This window comes from Neophocaena asiaeorientalis, unplaced genomic scaffold (genome assembly GCF_003031525.2).
Source record: "Neophocaena asiaeorientalis asiaeorientalis breed wild unplaced genomic scaffold, Neophocaena_asiaeorientalis_V1.1 scaffold230, whole genome shotgun sequence".
NCBI lineage: Eukaryota > Metazoa > Chordata > Mammalia > Artiodactyla > Phocoenidae > Neophocaena > Neophocaena asiaeorientalis.
The window spans coordinates 7,532,797-7,556,201 of NW_020175186.1; the positions used below are offsets into that span (position 1 = coordinate 7,532,797).

Here is a 23,405-nt window from a genome sequence, read left to right on the forward strand (position 1 = left end):
AACTACCATATGACCCAGCAATCCCACTACTGGGCATATACCCTGAGAAAACCATAATTCAAAAAGAGTCATATACCAAAATGTTCATTGCAGCTCTAATTACAATAGCTAGGACATGGAAACAACCTAAGCGTCCATCATTGGATGAATGGATAAAGAAGATGTGGCACATATATACAATGGAATATTACTCAGCCATAAAAAGAAACGAAATTCAGCTATTTGTAATGAGGTGGATGGACCCAGAGTCTGTCATACAGAGTGAAGTAAGTCAGAAAGAGAAAGACAAATACCGTATGCTAACATATATATATGGAATTTAAGAAAAAAAAAATGTCATGAAGAACCTAGGGGTAAGACAGGAATAAAGACACAGACCTACTAGAGAATGGACTTGAGGATATGGGGAGGGGGAACGGTAAGCTGTGACAAAGCGAGAGAGTAGCATGGACATATATACACTACCAACCGTACAATAGATACCTAGTGGGAAGCAGCCGCATAGCACAGGGAAATCAGCTCGGTGCTTTGTGACCACCTAGAGGGGTGGGATAGGGAGGGTGGGAGGGAGGGAGACGCAGGAAGGAAGAGAGATGGGAACATATGTATATGTATAACTGATTCACTTTGTTATAAAGCAGAAACTAGCACACCATTGTAAAGCAATTATACTCTTAAAAAGATGTAAAAAAAAAATACACACAAAAAAAAACTCTTCAGAAAGTGGGCTTAGAGGGAACCTACCTCAAGAAACTAAAGGCCATATATGATAAACCCACAGCTAACATCATACTCAATGGTGAAAAGCTGAAAGCATTTTTTCTAGGATTTAGGAACAAGACAAGGATGTCCACGTTGCCACTTTTATTCAGCATAGTTCTGGAAGTCCCAACCACAGCAATCAGAGAAGAAAAAGAAATAAGAGGAATCCAAATTGGAAAAGAAGAAGTAATCCTGTTACTGTTTGCAGATGACATAATACTACACATAGAAAATCCTAATGATGCTACCAGAAATCTACTAGAGCTCATCAATGAATTCAGTAAATTGCAGGATACAAAATTAATACACAGAAATCTGCTGCATGTCTATACACTAACAATGAAAGAGCAGAAAGAGAAATTAAGGAAACAATTCCATTTACCATCACATCAAAAAGAATAAAATACCTAGGAATAAACCTACCTAAGGAGCCAAAAGACCTGTACTCAGTAAACTATAAGACCCTGATGAAAGAAACCGAACATGACACACACATGTGGAAAGATATACCATGTTCCTGGGTTGGAAGAATCAATATTGTCTAAATGACTACACTATCCAAGGCAATCTACAGATTCAATGTAATCCCTACCAAATTACCAATGGCATTTTTCATAGAACTAGAACAAAAGAATCTTAAAATTTGTAAGGAAATATAAAAGACCCCAAATAGCCAAAAGACCCCAATAGCAGTCCTGAGAAAGAAAAACAGTGCAAGAGGAAATCTGGCTCCCTGACTTCAGGCTATACTACAAAGCTACAGTAATCAAAACAGTATAGTATTGGTGCAAAAAGCAGAAATATAGTTCAATGGAACAGGATAGAAAGCCCAGAAATAAACCCACGCACCTATGGTCAATTAAGCTTTGACAAAACAAGCAAGAATATACAATGGAGAAAAGACAGTCTCTTCAATAAGTGGTGCTGGGAAAACTGGATAGCTACACGTAAATGAATAATATTAGACCGTTCTCTAACACCATATACAAAAATAAACTCAAAAAGGATTAAAGCCCGAAATGTAAAGCCAGATACTATAAAACTCTTAGAGGAAAACATAGGCAGAACACTCTTTGACATAAACTGCAGCAATACTTTTTTGGATCTGTCTTTTATAGTAATGGAAATAAAAGCAAAAACAAATAAATGGGACCTAATTAAACTTAAAAGCTTATATACACAGCAAAGGAAACCATAAACAAAATGAAAAGACAACCTACGGAATGGGAGAAAATATTTGCAAATGATACAACGAACAAGGGATTAATTTCCAAAATATACAAAAAGCTCATACAGCTTATTATCAAAAAAAAGAAACAACAGAATCAAAAAATAGGCAGAAAACGTAAATAGACATTTCTCCAAAGACATACAGATGACCCACAGGCACACGAAAAGATGCTCATCATAGCTAATTACAGAGAAATGCAAATCAAAACTACAATAAAGTATCATCTCACGCTGGTCAGAATGGCCACCATCAAAAAATCTACAAATAATAAATGCTGGAGAGGGTGAGGAGGAAAGGGAACCTTCCCACACTGTTGGTAGGAATATAAATTGGTGTACCCATTAGGGAGAACAGTATGGAGGTTCCTTAAAAAATTAAAAATTGAGTTACCGTATGATCCAACAATTCCACTCCTGGGTATATATTCAGAACAGATGAAAACTCTAATTTGAAAAGATACATGCATCCCAATGTTCACAGCACCACTATTTCAAACAGCCAAGACATGGAAGCAACCTAAATGTTCATCAACAGATGAATGGATAAAAAAGATGTGGGATATATATATATATACACATACATACACACATACACATACACACACACACACACACACACACACAGACAGACACACGTGTATACACACACACAATGGAATATTACTCAGCCATAAAAATAAATGAAATAATGCCATTTGTAGCAACATGGATGGACCTAGAAATTATCACACTAAGTGAAGTCAGACTGAGAAAGACAAATATCATATGATATCACTTATATGTGGAATCTAAAAAAATGATACAAATGAATGTATTTACAAAGCAGAAATAGACTCACAGACATAGAAAACAAACTTATGGTTACCAAAGGGGAAAGATGGGGGGAGGGAAAAATTAGGAGTTGGGGATTAACAGATACACACTACTGTATATAAAATACATAAGCAACAAGGATTTACTCTATAGCACAGGTAACTATATTCAATATCTTGTAATAACCTATAATGGAAAAGAATCTGAAAATGTGTATATATGTGTGTGCATATGTATATATAAAACTGAATCAGCTTGCTATACATCTGAAACTAATACAACATTGTAAATCAACCATAATTCAATAAAAGAGAAAGAAAAAGACTGTGACTAGCAATGATATCAATAACAATACCAATAAAAACACCAGCCATCTTTATAATTTGTCTCATTTAATCCTCTAAAACAGGGGTTCCCCAACCCCCAGGCTGTGGACTAGTACTGGTCTGCGGCCTGTTAGGAACTGGGCCGCACAGCAGGAGGTAAGTGGTGGGCAAGTGAGCAAAGCTTCATCTGCCGCTCCCCATCGCTCGCATTACCTCCTGAACCATCCCCCCCTCCCCAAATCCGTGGAAAAACTGTCTTCCATGAAACTGGTCCCTGGTGCCAAAAAGGCTGGGGACCGCTGCTCTAAAAAACCCTGTGACCAGATAGCATTATTTTATCCTTACTGTAGAGATGAGGAAATGGAAGTGTAAAAGTTTAAATAAGCCTGCCTGACATCAAACCATAAGGTCTTTCTCAAGTCCTGTGCCCTTCTGAGCAGAAACAAATACTACTGTGTACTTTTCCAGGAATAAATTTGTACTTAGAATACAAAGTATACTGCAATAAGGAAACTGCAGAATGTACTGGCTTCTACAATCATTTGAATCATGCCACGACTGCCTACCTGGCTAGAAAGCCATCACGGAAAGAACAACTAGTTTCAAAACTGAAATGGAAAATTTACTCCAAGAACATCATGGAGGGCGAAGTTTCAATTCCAAGGATTTTACAGTAACAGGGAGAGTAATAAATTAGAATAAACTTAAATATGCAACAATAGTGAACTGGTTAACTATATTCTATTATATATTCAATACATTCTAAGTATATTTTAATAATCTTAGCCATTTTTAAATGATGCTATAAAAATATTTAATGATACAGAAACATTAATAATGCAATAAGCAGAAAAAAGCAGGTTACAAAAGAGTGATCCTATTTATTAAAAACAAGACATATCCCTCACCACTCAAATCTACCTGGTTTCTGTGTCTGGATAGAGAGAATTCAGTTGGTCTACATACTGGAGGATGCCAAACTATCCAAATCTATTTGGCTGCTAGGTTCTAAACAGCAAATGATAAGAGTTCAAAGAATGACGGATTCATGTGAAAATGTATCTCAAACTATTTTTTGAGTTTGGACAGAGTTCAGAGAGAATTACGAATACAAAAATGTCCACAAGTGAGGCAGGGAGGCAAAGAGAAACTGAAAACAACCTGAAAGCCCAGAAGATTCCCATCTCCCAGCACAAACTCACTCTGGGGCACATGCTCTGAGTCATATGGGGATAGATTTCCAGCCTCTACTTCAATTTTTATTTCTCTTAAAAATTTTACCAAGTATATGCAGCTGACTTTAGTTAAATGTACATATGGTGACACTATATGAATATACATTTGCACGTTTTTTAAAATTTACATAGAAGAAAATGTGGAAGGCTATATGCCATAATATTAACAATAGTTATGGGGAATTCCCTGGTGGCACAGTGGTTGGGAGTCTGCCTGCCAATGCAGGGAACACAGGTTCGAGCCCTGGTCTGGAAAGATCCCACATGCCGTGGAGCAACTAAGCCCGTGTGCCGCAACTACTGAGCCTGCGCTCTAGAGCCTGCATGCCACAACTACTGAAGCCCGCGCGCCTAGAATCCATGCTCCATCCGCAACAAGAGAAGCCACTGCAATGAGAAGCCCGCGCACCACAACAAAGAGTAGCCCCCGCTTACCGCGACTAGAAAAAGCCCAAGTGCAGCAACCAAGACTCATTGCAGCCAAAAATAAATAAATAAATACAATTTTTTTAAAACCACAAAAACAAACAATAATTATCTCCAGGGGACAAGATTAGAGATTTTCATTTTCCTAATTATGCTTAGCTGTATCTTCCAAATGTTCTTATAATGAACATGTATTATTTCTCCAGTAAGTTATTAACATCAATATAGCAAATTGATACAAGAAAATGCAAAAAGTCTGTTGTGAGGGATAATAACATTTTAATTTCGACAGCAGCTCTACTTTGTGAGCTCATGGATTAAATAGGAAGAATACTGTCTAGTTTTACCTCTAGAGCCTTCCGTTGCAGACGGTCACGTTCTACTTTTTCTTTGCCAACAAACCACATTTCCCACGGTGTCAGGCTGCTTTCTGGTAACTGCACCTGTTTCTGTTCTTCTTGGTTATCTTCGGATCCAACCACACTATTGCAAAAGAGAGGATACTACAGCACTTGTACTCAAAACTCTTTGGCTTAGCAGTCAAATTCACTTAGCTGTACAATGAAAGCAGAATTCCACAACATATTTACAATACTGTGATTTTTATATATAAATATGCTGAATTAATCATATATAAATATACACTTGAAAAACCATGAACAGAAAGTCCAATGTCTGAATTAGTTTACCCTTCAGACTGCCTTTGAATTCTCTCATGTTCTAAAATCACACCCAGTCCATTTGCCTCAATTACAACAATTTTTTTTTATTCTTAAAAATCTTATATCTGGACTACTAATTACAACACATGTTTCTAACCAGATCCTGAAGCAGACTTTTCCCTTTTCCTCCTTTAAATACTTCACGAAGGGAAGAATACATACCTACACAGCGAGGATGGTAAAACTAATGTGGTAACAATTAAGGTTTTGGTGTGAAGGGCAGACAGAGTTCTTTACACTCTCAACTTTTCTGTAAGTTTGAAATTGTTTTGAAATAAAAAGGTATCAAAAATATATGGTCCTTGTATTCTTTCATGTTTTGGTGGACTCCCTTTTGCCAGTTCTCAGATAGGGTGTCCACAGCTCCCCAGAGTTGGGTTACCTCCTACCATAGTCTTCACCACGAACCTCTGTCAGTCTGTCTCTTCTGGGTATGTGGAAAAGTAAGCACTCACTCAAGCTCAAAAGAAGAGGGGAGGAGAAGTACTGTGAGAACATACATACGTAAAGAACACAGGGCCTTGCCAGATACACAAGCCCCATAAAGCAGGAACAGCTGAACCATGAGCACACATGGAAAGAAAGCTTGTTCAGGACCCCAGGCAGCTCAAAACACTACATTATTATAGACTCAGCCCCTCTTTGTCTCTAACATTCCTGCTTCAGGCAACCAATTGCCTCGTCCACTGCCATGCTCAGCTTTTTCTGCCTTGTAGCTTCCATTTACTTGTTTTTTTCTGTTTCTTCATTCATCCATGTCATTATGGAATTTGTATTCTAGTGGGAAAGGGACACTGTTGATGTGTCATTTATTTCCTATATCTTTCCTTGTCAGTCTTGCAGAGCACCACCTTACCCTCCCGTAGCTTCCACTGTCACTAGGTGCTGATGAGGCCTGGATCAGGCATTCCAGGCTAAACCTTGCTCTTCAGCTCCAAACTTTCATTTTCAACCATCCAATAGACAGCTCCACTTAAATACCAAACGCAACCAGTCTAAAACAAGTCGAATCATCTACCACCCACTCACTACCCTCCCCATCAAGAAGAATCTTACTCCTCCTCTTATAACCCTACCTCGGGGAAGAGTACCAACACCCACCCAGTTAGCCAAGCCAGAAGCCAGATCTTTGACTCCTGCTTCCCGTCCACATTTGGTACCTCTAGGTCCCACACCCATATAATCACCCCATCCTGTCTATTTTACTTCTTTCAGTTTTCTCAAGCCATTCTTCTCTTCTACAACCTCGCAACTGCTGACTGGTCATAACCGGCCTTTCTCCCTCCATTTCAAACTATTCTCCACCGTTGCCAGATTCATCCTTCAAATGCATCCTTCCGACAGGTCACTCCCCATCTCAAAATTCTTCAGTGCTCCTCTGCCCATAGGATGAAATCCACACTCCACAGCCTGACACCCATGAATCGGCCCTGCTTATCTTCCAACCTCTTCTTCCACCAATGGCTGATCTGGACTCTACGTTTCAGTCTTATTGAACTTAGGCACGTTGATGAATATGCCACGCCCTTGTGCCCTGCAGCTTTGCTTAAAATTCTGAAATTCTTTTCCTCCACCTCCACACACGGCCAAAGTAAGAGTTTAGATTTGGGAGTAAAACATTTGGGTGAATCTCTACCTGCTGCTTCCTAGCTATGTACATTTTTAAACCTCTTTAAGCCTCTGTTTCTCATCTGTTAAGTGGAGAAAATAGTAGTGGCTACCTCACAGGTACTGTGGCATGAACGATCCACACTACAGCACTTACCTCAGTTCCGGGCACTCAGTAAGCATTTGGAACATGTCAGTTAGTACTACTAGGAGGAGTATAGCTAATTCCTACTCTCCCTTTAAGATTTAGCTCAGGTTTTAACCTTTATTGCCTCATTCTGCAAAAAAATCTGGACTAAGTGCCTTAGGCTTTCTGTCACTTGTCCATCTCTGCCAGAAACCATGAATTCCTAACAGACGGAAAACATGTCTTAACTCATTTTTTATTTCAAGAGTCTAGCTTAGGGCCTAGAATATAGTAGGCTCCTAAGAAATGTTTGTTGAAAGAAGAAATCAGTGAGATCAGTGTTTTCTTTTTAAAATGACACTTTAAATATTACATTTCTTGCCTCATCAGTTTTAACAAATATATTCAAAAAGTGTGGCATGTATACTACAGCTCTGCTCATAATCAAGAGAGGCTTGATAAGCAGCTGTTTATGACCAAGACATTTATTAAGGCACGGGTTTCCTAATGGGTTTCTAGGATAAAGCTGAACGAACAGCAGGCCCAATGCATATTATAAAAGACTCCAGGAAAGCATTTCTCATTATCTTGTCTGAAGTCACCTGTGAGCTTTACCACAGTGCTATCCAACACACCTGAAGGTCACTGCGTCCTCTAAGCACAGCTCTATACACCGAAAATACCTGCAGCTCAACCCCATCATGTGCAGCTGATGCCTGAGTCTATCCCAAGAAAGCCTCACCCTATTAGTTTTGCCACAGTCAGATCCCTGTGGCAAGTGACGGATGGAAAAAAAAAAAAAAAAAGGCATAAAATTCCACACTCTGGTCCACAAGAGGATGCTCACCGCTACAGCTCAGGCACCTGCCCTCTTCATCCCATCACCCCCAAACTGTCAAGGCACCAACTAAAGGTGAGAGGTAGGGAGGAGGAATAAGGAAATGTTCTAAACACTTCTCTTTCCTGAAAAGAAGTGCTGGGTTTTCTGAAGCATTTGAAAACAATCACCACAACTATCTGTTCTCTAGCAAGTGGGAAATAGGCATTCCTTCAGCATATGTTTATTGAACACCTAATAAGCATCTGACACTTGCCACACACAGGCCTGACAATTCCTGCATTCTCTTCAGACCACATCTTACCTATTGCCTTGATTCAGAGGGGATGAACTGTGCTAGGAAGGCAGCTGTGGCCCTGGGGTGTTACCAGCTCATTCGTGCTTTGGTTTGACATAAATATGACTGGCTCCTCTTGTAATGAGCTCCATTTGGTCAGGGCTTTGGCTCTTGGAAGCTAATGCAAGGTCTCAGTAGCTGAGCTGTAGTTTTCATGGCCATCATTCCTTGGGCTGCTAAATTGTCTACACCGCTTAGTTCTGCTGATTAGGCTTAGAAGGTACTTTATTTTAAAATTATTTTTAAAATCATTTATTTTAAAAATTTATTTTAAAAATCACTGAGACCAACTCGATCCTGAAGAATCTGTACAAAGGCCCACGTGAAAACGGACTCCTGCAACTTTCTTGTTGTTACAACCAGTCTGGACAAGTGGCTTGCTTGGTCACTCTTACTGATCTCCATTCCTACCAAAGTACTAATGTTTACTTCTCATTCTTAAGAGACTCACTGTTGAAACTGTGTATGTGAGTCACTTCATACGGTTCCATATTCCCTTTACTCATTCTGTGTACGCGTGTCTTATAGCAAAGGGGTTTAACTGGTTGCTTACACATAAAGCATGGGTTCTTTTGTCTGTATGTCTTAGATCTCCTGTATTGTGCCTTGTGCAGCTTGACAATCAGAAACTCGTAAATGCTTCCTTTACATGACATAATGAGTCTACCTCTGAATGGCCCTGCATCACTAAGTCTGTCCCAGAAAAAGATATTCCTGCAGGGATAGGCCCTTTGCTCCTATTTCTTTATGCCCAACAATAGGCACGTAGCATAGGGAAGAGAAAACATGAGCAATATACCTTGAGACTAGGCCCAGCTTTGCTAATAACTAGGTGTATGCCTTTGAATTAGACTTTTTATTTGTATCCTGAGCCAGTTTTGTTATCTGTAAAATGAGTGGCTAGATGTAGGCTTTAATTCCATGAGAGTAGAGACAATTGCCTATCTTGTTTATGGGCCCCATATGGCACAAACTGTTTGCTGAATGAACTGCAGAAATAAATAAATTAAGATGGCTTTAATAATCCCTTTGATTCTAACATTCTCTGATTCAATGACTTCTTTTCTACTGTTAAGTGCTCAGAGCAGACCCAACATTGTCTCTGGATGCTGAAGTTGACATTGCTAGCCTCCAAGCTTCAGCTCTTAATCTATGACGTAAAAAGTATACTGCTTACTACAACATACTTCACTGACAATCAGACTGTTTTCAAAATAGCTCCAGGTGTCACTAAGGTGCAGTAAACTACATTCTGGTGTTAAGGGTTTGGACAAGAGTTCTAGTGTCCCCAGTCTGTTTTCTGAGTTTTCATAAAACTCCTGAAATTGTAGCAAAATTTTATGTTTAAGACTAGGTGCGTTTCTCTGGGGAGCGAGACTGTAGGAATCATCACATTCTCAGGAAAAAGGATTAAGAACGATGATAAATCTGTAGTCACGTGTAAGAACCGGCCCAGACTCTATGTGCCAAAAGCAGCAGCACCTGTGGATGCAGGTGCCCGTGCAGCCTTTGAGAGGGAAGACAAGAGGGTGTTTGGCCGCCAGAGGAAAGTACTTAGAAAGGTCTAAGAAATCTTGAGAGGGGCTGTATCGGCCGGCGGCCTCGGGTTTACCTGGAGCACCCCTGTAACTCCATTCCTCTCAGGCTCTCCACCTTGGCCTCTGAGTCATGAGCATCTTCGTCCACATCTACTTCCTCCTCCCCGTCACCGTCGTCGTCGTCAAACGGGAAGCTCTTGTGGCCGAGGGGAGACAACAGCGACATGGTGGAATAGCCGCAGCTCAGCGGCGGCGACAGCGAGCACACCTCCACCGCCTCTAGCCCCTGCCCCCGGGCGCCCGCCATGAGGACGGAGAAGGAGTCCGAGGAGGGCCGAGGCCTGGACCTGCAGTCGGCCAAGAACCAGGAGTCGGGAAGGGGCGAAACAACCCCCCACCGCCCCACAGCCCTCATGGAGCCCGCCAAGTTCAAACCGGCAGGGCTGCGGCTGCGGGGACGTGCTTTCCCAGCAGTCCCCGCGCGCGGCGGCGCGGCCAATCCGGGCGGGCGCTGACTTTGCGTTGCCATGGCGACGCGTGGAGGCCGCCTGGGCTTTGTCCAGCCCTGTAGAAGGTGGCTTCCGGCGCCCTGCAGTCTCTTGGCAGCCCTCCCTCTTCCCTGGCCTGGACCTGCGCTGCTTCTTCTGACTTAACCGCGCGCTCCGCTCACGGATAAGGTCCCGCTCCCGGCTGACAGCTTGGAGGGCCCGTCCCTTGTTTGCTGTGGTTCATTTGGTACAGGAAATGTGCTATCACTGAGTAAGGCAGATATTTTGGGGGTGGGGGGAAAGCAGGAGCGAAAACTAACTCCGTATCACTACAAGGTCAGGGTTTCAAGGATCAGCCGTGACTTCTCTCAGCACACGGCCACACACGGCCGTATTTTAGGGGGTGGGGGGCGAACTTTATCCAAGTTTAGAGGTGTATCTAAAAATGCACTTTTGGTACAATCTTTCATTGTTTCTGGTAGCCCTTCGTCTGCCTAGCATCTTACAGGAACGCGTTTGTTTAGTGCATGTGCACATCGGGGCCTTTCTGAAGGCTCTAGTGTACTACGGTCTGTGCTAAGCACTGGAGATATATAAAATACAAGCCTTGCCGTTACAAGCTCCGCATTCTTTTGTGGTGAAGAGTCATACCGTTAAAATATTCTGTTATATGCATTTTGTGAGGAATGAAAACATTTTGTGGGACTTCAGAAGGAGTACTCTCCTCAGGGATTGGGGATGGGGATGAAGGTAGTAAGGAAGAGGTGATAGATACTAAAGCTGGTTCCTTTATTCATGCTGACAGAACTGTGTACACTTCTAAGTAAATGGGCTTTATCCAGCTCATAATGCATATCGCTGTAGAAATATCACACAATGAAAACTGACAATGGCTAAAACAGCACACAGGATTTGTCATTGACCAAACAGTGATATGAAATCTTCAATGAAATTTAGATATGCAAAATTTGACACCAAAGAATTACAGCAGAAATAATAGTAACTAAGGGCAATCCAGAAGACAGAAGCTATGGTTAATAAAATATGACATGGTTAAAACTATTTAAATGGAATGTAAGCTTTGTTAAAATTTTCAGTAAAAACAATGAAAATGGAAGAAAACTAGAGCAATTTAAATGAGTGATAGAATTGATGGAGGAATAAAATGGCTTGAGTTTTCATTCTCTATCCCAATTACTCAATATTGGTGTATCTGGTTAAAACCTTTTAGGAGAGCATCTCTCGAATCAGTAACAACAGCATCACCCTGGGCCACTTTAGGGCTTCATACGGGGGTAAACTTGAGAAGCTATTCCCAACAAACATCACCCCACATTACTGAAGCATAGTAGGAAAAAAAAACACCAAGTTTTAGTATGTAAGAGACCTGTATTTGAATCTGTGGTTTTCCTCTTATTTGCTAGTTTTCCCTAAACAAGCTGTTTTGCCTTTCCAAGTTCTGACTTACTCCTCTGTAAAATAGGGAAATAATCTGTCTCCCAGTCATATTTTATTAATTCTCAAAGCTTCTAGCACAGGACCAGACAAGAGAAAATGGTAAATGGTAACTTGTATCATTTAAGCTCCAAAACTGTTCCACTGTAACCTCTTGCTATGGGATCTAAAATGTTTTAAACAAATTATGCCCTTGACGCCTCAGAATCATCATCATGACCAACTACTGCATTATGCTGTAACAATCCTGGAGCTAAGAGGCTAAGAGCCGCTGGTGCTGGTGCTTGAACATAATCAAGTACTGTGGTCTCCTTTATTACAGCGCCTTTTCATTACTGGGACAGAAACCATAATCAAGTTTGGTTGCATTATATAAAATGTATAAATAAGCTCGAAAGAGGGCCTCTCCCCTTAAGTTTCAGGGTATTAACTTAGTAACTTCTTACTACTCATTTATTTTCACTTTCAGGCTATATTTGAGATAATTCCTATTTTTTGCTGGCTTTGTAAACTTGTGTAAGTGAAGAGTGACCCTTGCTTGAAAATCTCTTTGTTTCAAAAATAACATCATTTTCAGTGAGTCCTATTGCAATATATGACACAATTTAAAACAATGTATCCCTGGACATATTGAAATATTTTCAGATGAAACAATTAGTTTTAGGTTTGCTTCAAAATAATCCAAGGAGCAGAGGGATTAGAGAAGGTGAGTGAATGGGATGAAGGGGAAACAAGATTTACCATGTGCTGTTGACAGCTGCCAAAGCTGGATGTTGGGTATGGGCAGTAAGGGCCTAGGGCATGGGAGGAGGGGTAATTATAGTATTCTACTTTTGGTTATGGGGATTCCAAACATATACTGAAGTTTAAAACAAACAAAAACAAAAAACATCTCAAATTAAGGGGAACTGGGTGCTGGTTTGGGTTCTAATTTGCTGTATGTGTCAGGTATTCACTTAAATTTCATTAGGCCCTCTATTTTCCCATCTGTAAAATGAAGTCTTGATGACTGTGAATACTGAATTATTTCTAAGCACAACAGACCCTTCTTATCCACAGGGGATATGTCCCAAGACCCCCAGTGGACTCCTGAAACTGTAGATAGTACCAAACCCTATGTATACTATGTTTTTTTCCCCATACAGTTTAATTTATAAATTAGGCATAGTATGAGAATATCTGAATTGCCAGCATCACTATTCTCATGCTTTGGGGCCATTATTAAGTAAAATAAGGGTTCCTTGAACACAAGCACTGAGATAGTCAGAGGCAGCTACTAAGTGACTAACAGGCAGGATATACTGCACAAAGGGATAATTCGTTTCAGAGTAGAACAGCGCAAGATTTCATCACACTACTCAGAAGGGTGTGCCATTTAAAACATGAATTTTTTATATCTAGAATTTTCCATTTAATATTTTTGGACTGCGGTTGACTACAGGCAACTAAAACTACGGAAAGTGAAACCTCAGATAAGGGAAGAAAGGGAGGACTACTGCATTTGAGCAATTGGCTATAACTGGAATCATGCAGTTTTTTAAATTTGCTTTTAAATAAGATCCATTGATGGTATCCTCTTAAATTTCACAGTTTGTTTTCCGTGAGTATGGTTCAGACTTAAGACAGAATAAAACCTCACTTCTAAATTTCAGCAAAGTGTTCTCTCAACATTTCTTCTGATACTCTTAAAAATATTTTACTTCAATTTGCTTAGTTTAACACTAAGCAAATTCATTAATATACCTAGTATAAATTAAGGCAAAATAGATTGCTTTCCAGAAACTTTAATAATTAAACACACTGCATACAATATTGTATTTCCTACCATATGTATAGCACAGTTTACCACATATTTTAGATATCTGCTATTCTACTTTTTAAATGAATGCAATGAAAGTATTCAGTAACATGACTTTTGAAAAGAAAAAGCTTTTAGCTAGATGTTTTTACCAAGTTATGATTTAATATTTATCAGATGTGTAAATATACAAACATGATAGCAATTTTAAAAACTTGTGAATAGTTGGCCTTACAAAATTACAACACACTGTAAATAAATCCCTCCCACATTTTATACAAACTACATGATTTTGATATACAAAGATTCTGTTTTTATTACACTGACAATATACAACCAAGACTATTTACAATGCAAAAAGTATATAAACCACAATTTAACATTCTGCTACTGGCAGCCACTATAGTTTAGGAGGTAGCTTTAATTAAACGAAATGAACAGAAGCCACATTTCCCAACTTGTGTTCTAAAAATAATTTACATAAGATAAAAATTCATTATATGCACATTATATACAGTTTAATTTTTAAACTGCAATCTAGCTTAATGTCTTTTAGTATCTCCTGAACAACTAATATGGCAGTGGGTTTGCTACTGATTTAGCATATTGTTCAAAAAACATATTGAACCTTTATAACTTTAAGACTCCACATAGTGAACATGTCAGAAGTCCATAGGTGAGAATCAAGTAAAATGTTTGATTTTTAAAGATATACGCCTAAGCTTTATGCCTTTTATTTTCTCCTTAGTGACATATTTGGCTTGTCAGGCCTAAGCTTTATGCCTTTTTTTTTCCTTAGTGACATATTTGGCTTGTCGCACAAGAACACCGTTCCTGAGCTGTTGCACAGGCTCTTGTAAATCAAAGTAAGGGGGAAAATGTATGGCAGCTTCCATATATATAATAGTATAGGTTCAGGAGAATCCAGCTCACTAATAAATGTAAGTGCTTTGTGTCATAATTACTCCCAATTTCTTCCAACTAAATGAAATCACTTGCCACAATTTACTTTCTGTATAATTTAAACTATAGGTAGATCACATACCAACAAAACTGGAAAATACTGATAGCTCCAAGGATATTAGGATGTGTTTTATCAATGAGAACATTACACGGAGCCATCGAATCCCTCAGATACTATTAAAGTCCCATGTAAGTAGTTTAGCCAAATCTACTAATTCACACAGCAATGAGCCCTTTACTTTTTCCTAATAGTGTGATCACAAAACACTGAAGAAAAAATTACTGTGATTGAAACAAAGCAGTGTATCATGACTGAAAACAAATGTGTTCGGTTATTCTTTTAAAATCTAACAGTTGTTAATATTGTTTTAAAAACATCTTCAGGTTTTAGATTTAAATCTCTTAAACAATCTCTATCATGTCAGAGATGGATTAGACAATGCCAGACGATGATGCCTACGTGCACTCTCAGAGTCCTATCTGGGAAACAATCCCTGTTTTTGGCCCTGCAGTAAGTTGTCCTGAGATTAATGATGAAACATTAGGTAAAATTAGCAAGACTTTTTCTTCAATTATACAAAATCACCATTTAAAATATTCTTAAAAAATATTAACAGCTGTTCTTTATCTTGTGCTTAATTCAGAAATAGGTATAAATTTGCTTCTTATGGATCAGAAAAACCTAACGCTATATTGCTATGATATACATAGAATCTTTTTCAAGTTATACATTTGTTTCAAATAGACTACACATTGCTTGGACACTGCATTTTTTCATCCATTGATAGTTTAGGCACTTGTTCTTTGCAAAGGTCTGGTTTAAGAAATAAACTGCCGCCTTTCTCCTCCTTCTAAGTGACACCACGCAGTGATCACAGAAGTGCTTCCCAGATGAGAGATGAGACTAGGGTTTATTCTATAAACACTGTGATTTGGGTTGATGGGGGAAACAGTCACAAAAACACTGATTCAGTCTTTAACTCTTGGGAGATTGTAAGCATAGCGCACCAAAGGGAATCCTCGACTCTGATAGAAGCAGGCTCGTCCACAGGCCTGCACCTGGTCAGAACTGTCCGAGACAAAGGAATCTTCTTCGTCTGCGTAATCAGAGTGGGCAGACTGCGTGCCACAGTCGGACCAATAGCCGTCCGGTCTTTGGCAAGAACCCACTGCCAAGGCAGGGCAGCTGTGTGATTTTATTAAGTGTTTGCAGGACACTGGCTTGGTCAACAGAAAGGATTCACAGCAGTCACACACAGTCAGGTTACCCTGCAAGTGTGAGTACATGCCGCAGTCATAGTAGAAATCCTGTTCCACACGACCAGCTTGGCTGCTGACGGAAACCGACACGGATCCGCTTTTCTTGGTAATATGTCGCTTCAGTAACTTCCAGTCTTCTTTAAACTTTGGGTTGAAGAAGACATACAGGACTGGATTCAGGCAAGCAGGCAATGGGAAAAATATCAGAGTAACAGACTTCATTATTTCGGGGCTGATAGAGATGGCAGTGATCAATGGCGCAAACGAGAAAAAGGCTACGGGGCAGAAAAAGATGCAGTTGGTGAAGATGAGCCAGGCAACATGCTTAATCATGCTAGAATGTGAGTTCTCTGAAAGGTCTTCTTTTTCCAAGTTGCAGTAGAGTTTAGTGTAGATGATGGCCATTAATAAAAATGCTAGTGAGTTTAACAGCACTAAGGTTACAGTAAATCCCAATGATGGGGTCTCTCCTGTGGGAAATGGCAAGCACAGAGGTGATGCAGAATATTCCCCTCCGTGGAAAAGGGGAAAACAGCCTGCTACTGCCGCACCCAGAAGAGCAAACAGGGCAGCAATCCGGAACTGTCTGAGATGATTGCTTTTCCCATTTTTCATTATATCTTTTGCAGATAAGCTTCTTTCGACGGCCGCTAACATTAATAAAAATACGGCACTCTCTGACGAGAAAACGGCAAGAAACCCAGCTATTTTGCAGCCACTGCCAATCTCCCACCAAATGCCAAATTCGGCAAATCGGCCCCAGGACACAGCATCCAGGAACGTTAAGATGCCGGTATAGGCTCCCATGAATAAGTTAGATACAGAAATCAAGCCTATGAACAGTTTGGAGGAAGGCAGTGATGTACAAGATGCAAATGTTGTTAAAATGACAAGCAGGTTGAAAAGCAATGCAACCAAGAAAATGAACCACACAGTAAGACGGATCATCCAGCTTCCCAGTAAATGTTCACAGGGCTTAAAAGCACCTAAAATGAAAGAGAGAAAAGACAACTTATAAAAGACCATATTCCATATGATATGGCTTGAGAGAGAAACTAGAATAATTAATCTACTACCAAATTGAACTGATCCCAATTGAAAAGATTACCGTTTCTTCGATATTTTAGTCGTTGGACTGGGTTATTTAAAAATTTATTTTAATATGTTGTTTTAATATATATTTATTTCATTTCTTTTATTAACTATTGGGCAAACCATACAATGATATTTAAAAGAAAATTTTCACTTTTTCTTATACCTAAGTTAATATACATAGCACAGTGTCTAGTACCTGAAAGGTACTTCATAAACTGAGGGCTTGCAATCAGATATACTAGAGTTTGAGTTTGAGGTTCATAATTTGCTGCTCTTACGTGAGAGGACAACTTAAACCTCTAAGAATTTCATTTTCTCACTTGTGGATAATAACACCTATTTCACAGCGTTGTGTAGCTTAAGTAAAATTACATACACAAGGTACTTAAGCGGGCTACTGGGTACATAGTTGTACTTCAGTAAATGTCAGGTCCTTTCCTTCTTCCTTCCTAGTTCCTAATGTACTTTATACTAATTATATATTATATGTATGTGTAATACATATTTTTTTACACATTTCTTATAGCTTTCAAAAGCAATCTGATGAAGCAGGTTAAGATAGGTATAATTATCCTCATTTTTCATCCAGAGAAACTGAGATTTCAAAGTGTTTGGTTGACCTGACAGAGGTCATTCAGACAGTATGAGAGCCAAATCAATGTTACACTAGTTGACACCAATGTTAACTAGTAATGTAAAACTATGTCCAATAAAACCCTACATAACAAACTAGGATTGCAAGAACTAATTTAGTAGCTGAGCTGTATGTTCTAGCAACTGACTGGCATGCTAGTTATGTCCCAAATGACAACTGTTTTATTTAAAAGTTAGAGAAAACAGGGAGATCAGCTCGGTGCTTTGTGTCCACCTAGAGGGGTGGGATAGGGAGGGTGGGAGGGAGACGCAAGAGGGAGGAGATATGGGGATATATGTTTATGTATAGCTAATTCACTTTGTTATACAGCAGAAACTAACACAACATTGTAAAGCAATTATACTCCAATACAGATGTTAAAAAATAATATTTAAAAAATAAAAGTTAGTAAAGAAAAACAGAATTTTGTCTACAGAGCATAAGAAAACTATGTACTGCAACTGCCCAAAAGACACGTTCTAATTTATGTTTCTGGATTGTCCTGAAGTTTGATACATCCCACAAAGCAACTTAATCATTGAGATATTCACAGACCTAACAAACCAGCTCTGCACCATTTATATGGATCTCACTCAAGAAACTTAAAAAAAAATTTTTTTTTTCTAATTAATTTTTTTATTCCCCCGTCAGGGAAGTGTTAAGAGGAAACTTTCACCTTTATCTCTGGATCTGAACTCTTCCTTCTGCAAGGAACTAGGAGTAGCTAATCCGACCTGGGAGAACAGGACACCCTTTGGAAAGTGTCTGATTAGTGGGTGGAATTACTTTCCCTCAAAAGCCTGGGAAGCTGGCTCCACCCAGTCTGTCTTTGGAAACCTGCTGCTTCCTCGAGTTTTAAAAGAAGGTTCCTGCTCTCCTCCACTTCCTGCTTCTGTGTCAGCACATGACTGTCTCTGTGTTACTACAAGTGAGTGGAGTGGAGGAAGCAGACCCGCTCTTCACTCCTATTGCCACCTGGGGAGATGAGCTCAGACCAACTTTCCTTCTGGTTGACCCCCAAGGTTTAAAATCAGTGTGGAAGAAATGGAATCTCTGCATATTCAAGTTTACACTCCCCTTTAATAAAGACGTTCCCTTCCTTCTGTACATTCTCCAACACAAGAACCCCAGCAGGGCAAGTGACCCCTTAATTTCTACCAGTCAATACAGAAACTAAATAACTGCATAGACATAAATGATTCTTGTTAATCCCATTCACTCAGCTGATCACTTTAAGATTATTCTCTACACCAGGCACTGTGATAAGTATTAAAAGAACACATACACAGCCTCTGAGGAAGCTCACAATTCAGTAGTAATCATTAAAGAATCCATAATATTTACGATTCTGAGTTATAAAATTAATGTCCAGATCATCCTGTGTGATTATATTAAAGAGGAATCTACTTCATAGCACACAATTTAGCCATTATTTAAATTTTTCTTTAACAGTAAAATTCTAAATCCATCTTCTCTGACAGATTAGGCAGAATACAGTCATGACCAAATACGTGGTGTCAATTTAATAACTTTCCCAAGTCTACTGAAGTTCAATGAAATAAAACAGAAAGAAACGTAATGGCAACCCGCTTGTTGCAACTAGACAAAGCCCGCGCACGGCAACGAAGACCCAACGCAGGCAAAATAAACAAACCAATACATTTTTTTAAAGTAATGGCAAGGTTTCATTAAAAAGAAAAAAAAAAAAGGATAACACTAAAAATCCTTACAGACCAGTAAGAACTGGACCTAGGGTTAAAGTTGCATGAAGAGCCTCTCCATCCTCAACGTGCATAACTCTCGTCTGGGGAGCTTGTTAACACAAAGATTCTGAGTCACTGGGTCTGGGCCTGAGATTCTGCAAGAGATGGCTAAGCTCCTTGTATACAGACCACACGTTGAGTCAGGCCTTATGAAACCATCTAGTCGCACTCCTGTTACAGAAATCACATCTATCCCTGGAAGTTTTAGGTATATTTGCCTAGCGTTTAAAGCGAGAAACTGCAGTCAAATGTGTTAGGCTTACCTGTCGAGGGTGTACAGTGGATAATGATTTGACTGTGCTCCTCCTTTTCAGCACTGCTGGTGACAACTGCTAGGTCAGTGGGACCTGAGTATATAACACAAACTGTTTAATTCAAGGTTCAGGCAGTTCAAAAGACCCATCTTTTCCTGCAGTCTTCTCTCTTGTACATGATGTAAGTTCAGCTTGCACCAGGCTTAATAACATATTAAAGATGTCAGGAACACAGTACACAAAAGCCATTTTTCTCCACAGATTTCACATTGATCCTTTGCAAACTGATTACAATAACAGAGACTTTCATTAATGCTGTGTTCTATTTTCGAAAGTTCATGCACTTGCCTTTATCCTTTGCCACACTGCGATCTTGGAGGCTGTTATCTTCTGTGCTTGAATGTGCATACGAGTCACAACCCCAAAATGCACAACACTGATAAGCATATGGTACAGATAAAGACCTGAAAAAAATGGCAAAATCTATACTGAAATACCAACTTCACAGACATGCTTTTGTTCTGTAAAAAGTAAATACTTTAAGCTGGTCATTATCTGCTCTGGACTTACTTTCCTCATCTGTTAAAAAGCTCTGGTATCAGATGACACCATGAGTTTCTCCATTTATATAAGGTATGCTTTTAAAAACAATTTGAATCAAGACATCTTTAAAATTTAATAGCAATACTGCAATTTAAAGTAAAATCTTACCAGACTCCTTTTATAAATGAATTAACCACACCCAATTTATCATATGAAACTGGTAGTTTCATTTAAAATTAATGTCCCAGGTCATCTGTGACTTTACACCATTAAATGAATTCACTTTGTTCATATAAGTATAATGAAAATATTTATTCTCTTCTCCCATAATAATATTCCCAAACCCTCTCTCTACTATATCTAGTAAGGTCCCCTCTCTAACTCTAATGTCTCTGTAAAGCATTATCACATTGTATCAACTTTCTGTAGGTTCACATGTGCTTTCTGCCATCTTGTTGCAAATGACAAATCCCACTATATACAAAACCATTCTGATGAAGGGCTAGATTATCTCTTTGACAGCAACATGGTCTGCAATTCATGTCCTCAACAACTATGGACTAATGCTCATGTTCTATTTTTTTCCAAGTTTGTGAGGACTGAGGTTGAAAATACTCTTAAATGACAGCCTCCCAGAAAATCTGGGAACCACAGCAAAAAAAAAAAAAAAAAAAAAAAAAAAAAAACAAACCCCAGGACACTCTATAATCTGGAGGTTTACCAAAACTTCCACAAAAAAGAAAAATAAGCAAAAACACACCTGAGATTAACAAAGTCTTTTGCTGCTAAGGCTTCTTTCAGCTTGAAGTTGCCCACAAGTTTCAGCTGATTTAGTCCATTTAGGCCTTCCGTTGGAAATGAAGTTAATTCATTGAAACTTATATCTCTAAAATGTGAATAAGACTTCAAATTAACTCCTAAGACACAAATCTGTACATGCATTAACATCACAAGTATCAGAGCTCTAAGAGGAAGTTTAGGTGTGCGAAAACCATTTCAGAAGCTGCCACTACACCATAGCAGGTTAGCATTTATATAAGGGAACACTAAAAAGAGAAAATGATTTGGGTAGGATGATGCTAAAACACAAGTTTCTGCAGACTATTCACTACTTTCATGATATTGCTGCATGAAACTTACAGGTTAGTTATTGACCCAAGCTTGGCAAAAGCTCTGTCGTGAATTTCATGGATCAGGTTTCTACTCAGATCTCTGCAATTATAAAAATAAAGTGTTACTCTTTTGAAACAAATTCCAAATGCAGACTACACTTTGGAATCTGCTGTAGTCACACTATCCCTGATAAGATAACAAAGATCTTTAATCTTGTTCAACAACATTTTTAATGTTTACGTTAAAGTCCTTCCCTTCACAGCCAAATGTTTCTTGGAATGTGTTCCAGGGAGCAGTAATTCTAACTGGCATCTGTTTCAAACAGTTGTGAATTTTCTCCACCTTATCATTCTGATACTAGTTCAAAAATATACATGATATGATATAACTTCTGGTACTATTAACTAGGTGAGGAAAAGCACAGCTCCTGACAAAGCTGAAAATAAAAACAGGCTTCAGGTTATTTGCCTTCTCAAAGGTTAGTGATAAGGCCGTGAGGGAAGACAAATAATCAATATGCAAACAAGAGCATTCCAGAAGGGCTTCAGATATCATTCTTTCCCCAAGCAGGAAATAAAAACCATATCAACACCAGAGCCATATACTATATTCAGGAACACACCCTGAGGAATTCTGATATTACAGAATTAATAAAACAGAGAAATAATCTGCAACCACACTTACACGGAGCCTTAATGGAAATTTAAAGATAGGTTAAATTCATTCCATGACACATCTCCTGGGTAACAGGAAAATTCGACAGACCTGGTTCCAAATCATGAAAAGGCCAGCTAGCTTTTCATTGTTGTCACTTATCAGCGCTCTAGAAGTGATGGCAGCTGGGAGCCAGTCCCCTTCCCCACTACTGCCCAGACCCACAGGAAGCCTGTTAGCAACAAGGAAAGGTCCAGCAACCCAACTACCAATAAAGTATTTCTCTAGTAGACGCGTGTTTAATTTCTTAATGGGGATCTACTGGAAAACATGATTTTAATATATGTAATTTCACTTCACTGTCAATGTTTCAAATTCTTTTCTGTATAAAAAAAATTGTTCCCTATTTAGTGTATTGCGTCTTTTGCATTGCATGAAGGCCGTGACATGGTTTGTCTTACTCATCTCTGTATTCCCAAGCGCTTAATAGAGTACCAGGCACAAATATGCACTCAAATACAAATCACTTTTTAAATGAGTGCTTCTACTGCATATTAGCTGTGTTTGCCATGATAGGTACCCCAGTGCAGGGGTCAGCAAACTTTTTCTGTAGAGGGCCAGATAGTAAATATCCTTCACCTCTGTGGGTCTCACGGTCTCTACTGCAACTATTTGACTATGCCATAGTATGGTGAAAGCAGCTTTAGGCAATTCTTAAACAAAAAGTCAGGGCTGTGTTCTAATAAAACTTAATTTACAGAAACAGGAGGCACGCTGGATCTGACCCACAGGCTACAGTTTGCCCACTCAGCCCCTAACAAACTGACAAACTTCATTATTATGACTTGAAAACACACAAGGTGCGTTTCTCAAGCTATACACGTTATACTTTTTCACTCACAAATGGGCAGTCTCATAAATTAGCAATCTCATAAATTAGCTAAGGTGAAAAAATGCTGAAAGGAAATTATTTATGAAGTACCATGTGGTAACGTTTGAAAAACAATATTTATGCATAATAAATCCTATATTTAAGTATATCTACTAACATGGGAATTATAATGATACATTAATTTACAGTGTAACAAAAATTTTATTTGTCTCTAATAATCACAGAGGAACTCACAGAATCCTTAGGGATGTCAGGCCTTGAAAAGTATCTTCCTTTATTTGGTGGATCTGATTACGTTGCAACGAACTAAAAAAAGAATAAGAATTAAATATAAAAGAAAGAGAAAAAAAGCAAGAAAATATTTTCTATTTTGAAAAATAACATTTCTTAATTAAACTTTTTCTAAGTTTAAACATTCATTCTTGAGTAACATTAATTGATCTTGTTGAAAGTAAAAGGAACTGTTGTTTCCTCGTCTAGAAGATGAAAGGGTTAGACTAATTGGTATTTCACCCAAAAGTACACTGAAAG

At 38.9% G+C, this 23,405-nt stretch overlaps 2 protein-coding genes across 2 annotated transcripts in view; both read right to left on the minus strand.

Annotated features, from left to right (window-relative positions):
- CCDC34 (coiled-coil domain containing 34) overlaps positions 1-10,395 on the minus strand; it is a 46,581-nt gene extending 36,186 nt beyond the window's left edge. The window contains exons 1-2 of the mRNA XM_024764692.1: positions 10,037-10,395; positions 5,140-5,275 (exon numbers count right to left, since the gene is read on the minus strand). Of these exons, the coding sequence (XP_024620460.1) occupies positions 5,140-5,275; positions 10,037-10,377 (477 nt within the window). The 5' untranslated portion in view covers positions 10,378-10,395. The remainder of the gene's footprint in view (positions 1-5,139; positions 5,276-10,036) is intronic.
- A 3,278-nt stretch (positions 10,396-13,673) lies between these two features.
- Positions 13,674-23,405, minus strand: part of LGR4 (leucine rich repeat containing G protein-coupled receptor 4) — a 104,649-nt gene continuing 94,917 nt past the window's right edge. The window contains exons 16-21 of the mRNA XM_024764618.1: positions 23,109-23,180; positions 21,356-21,427; positions 20,976-21,101; positions 20,021-20,136; positions 19,682-19,765; positions 13,674-16,912 (exon numbers count right to left, since the gene is read on the minus strand). Of these exons, the coding sequence (XP_024620386.1) occupies positions 15,636-16,912; positions 19,682-19,765; positions 20,021-20,136; positions 20,976-21,101; positions 21,356-21,427; positions 23,109-23,180 (1,747 nt within the window). The 3' untranslated portion in view covers positions 13,674-15,635. The remainder of the gene's footprint in view (positions 16,913-19,681; positions 19,766-20,020; positions 20,137-20,975; positions 21,102-21,355; positions 21,428-23,108; positions 23,181-23,405) is intronic.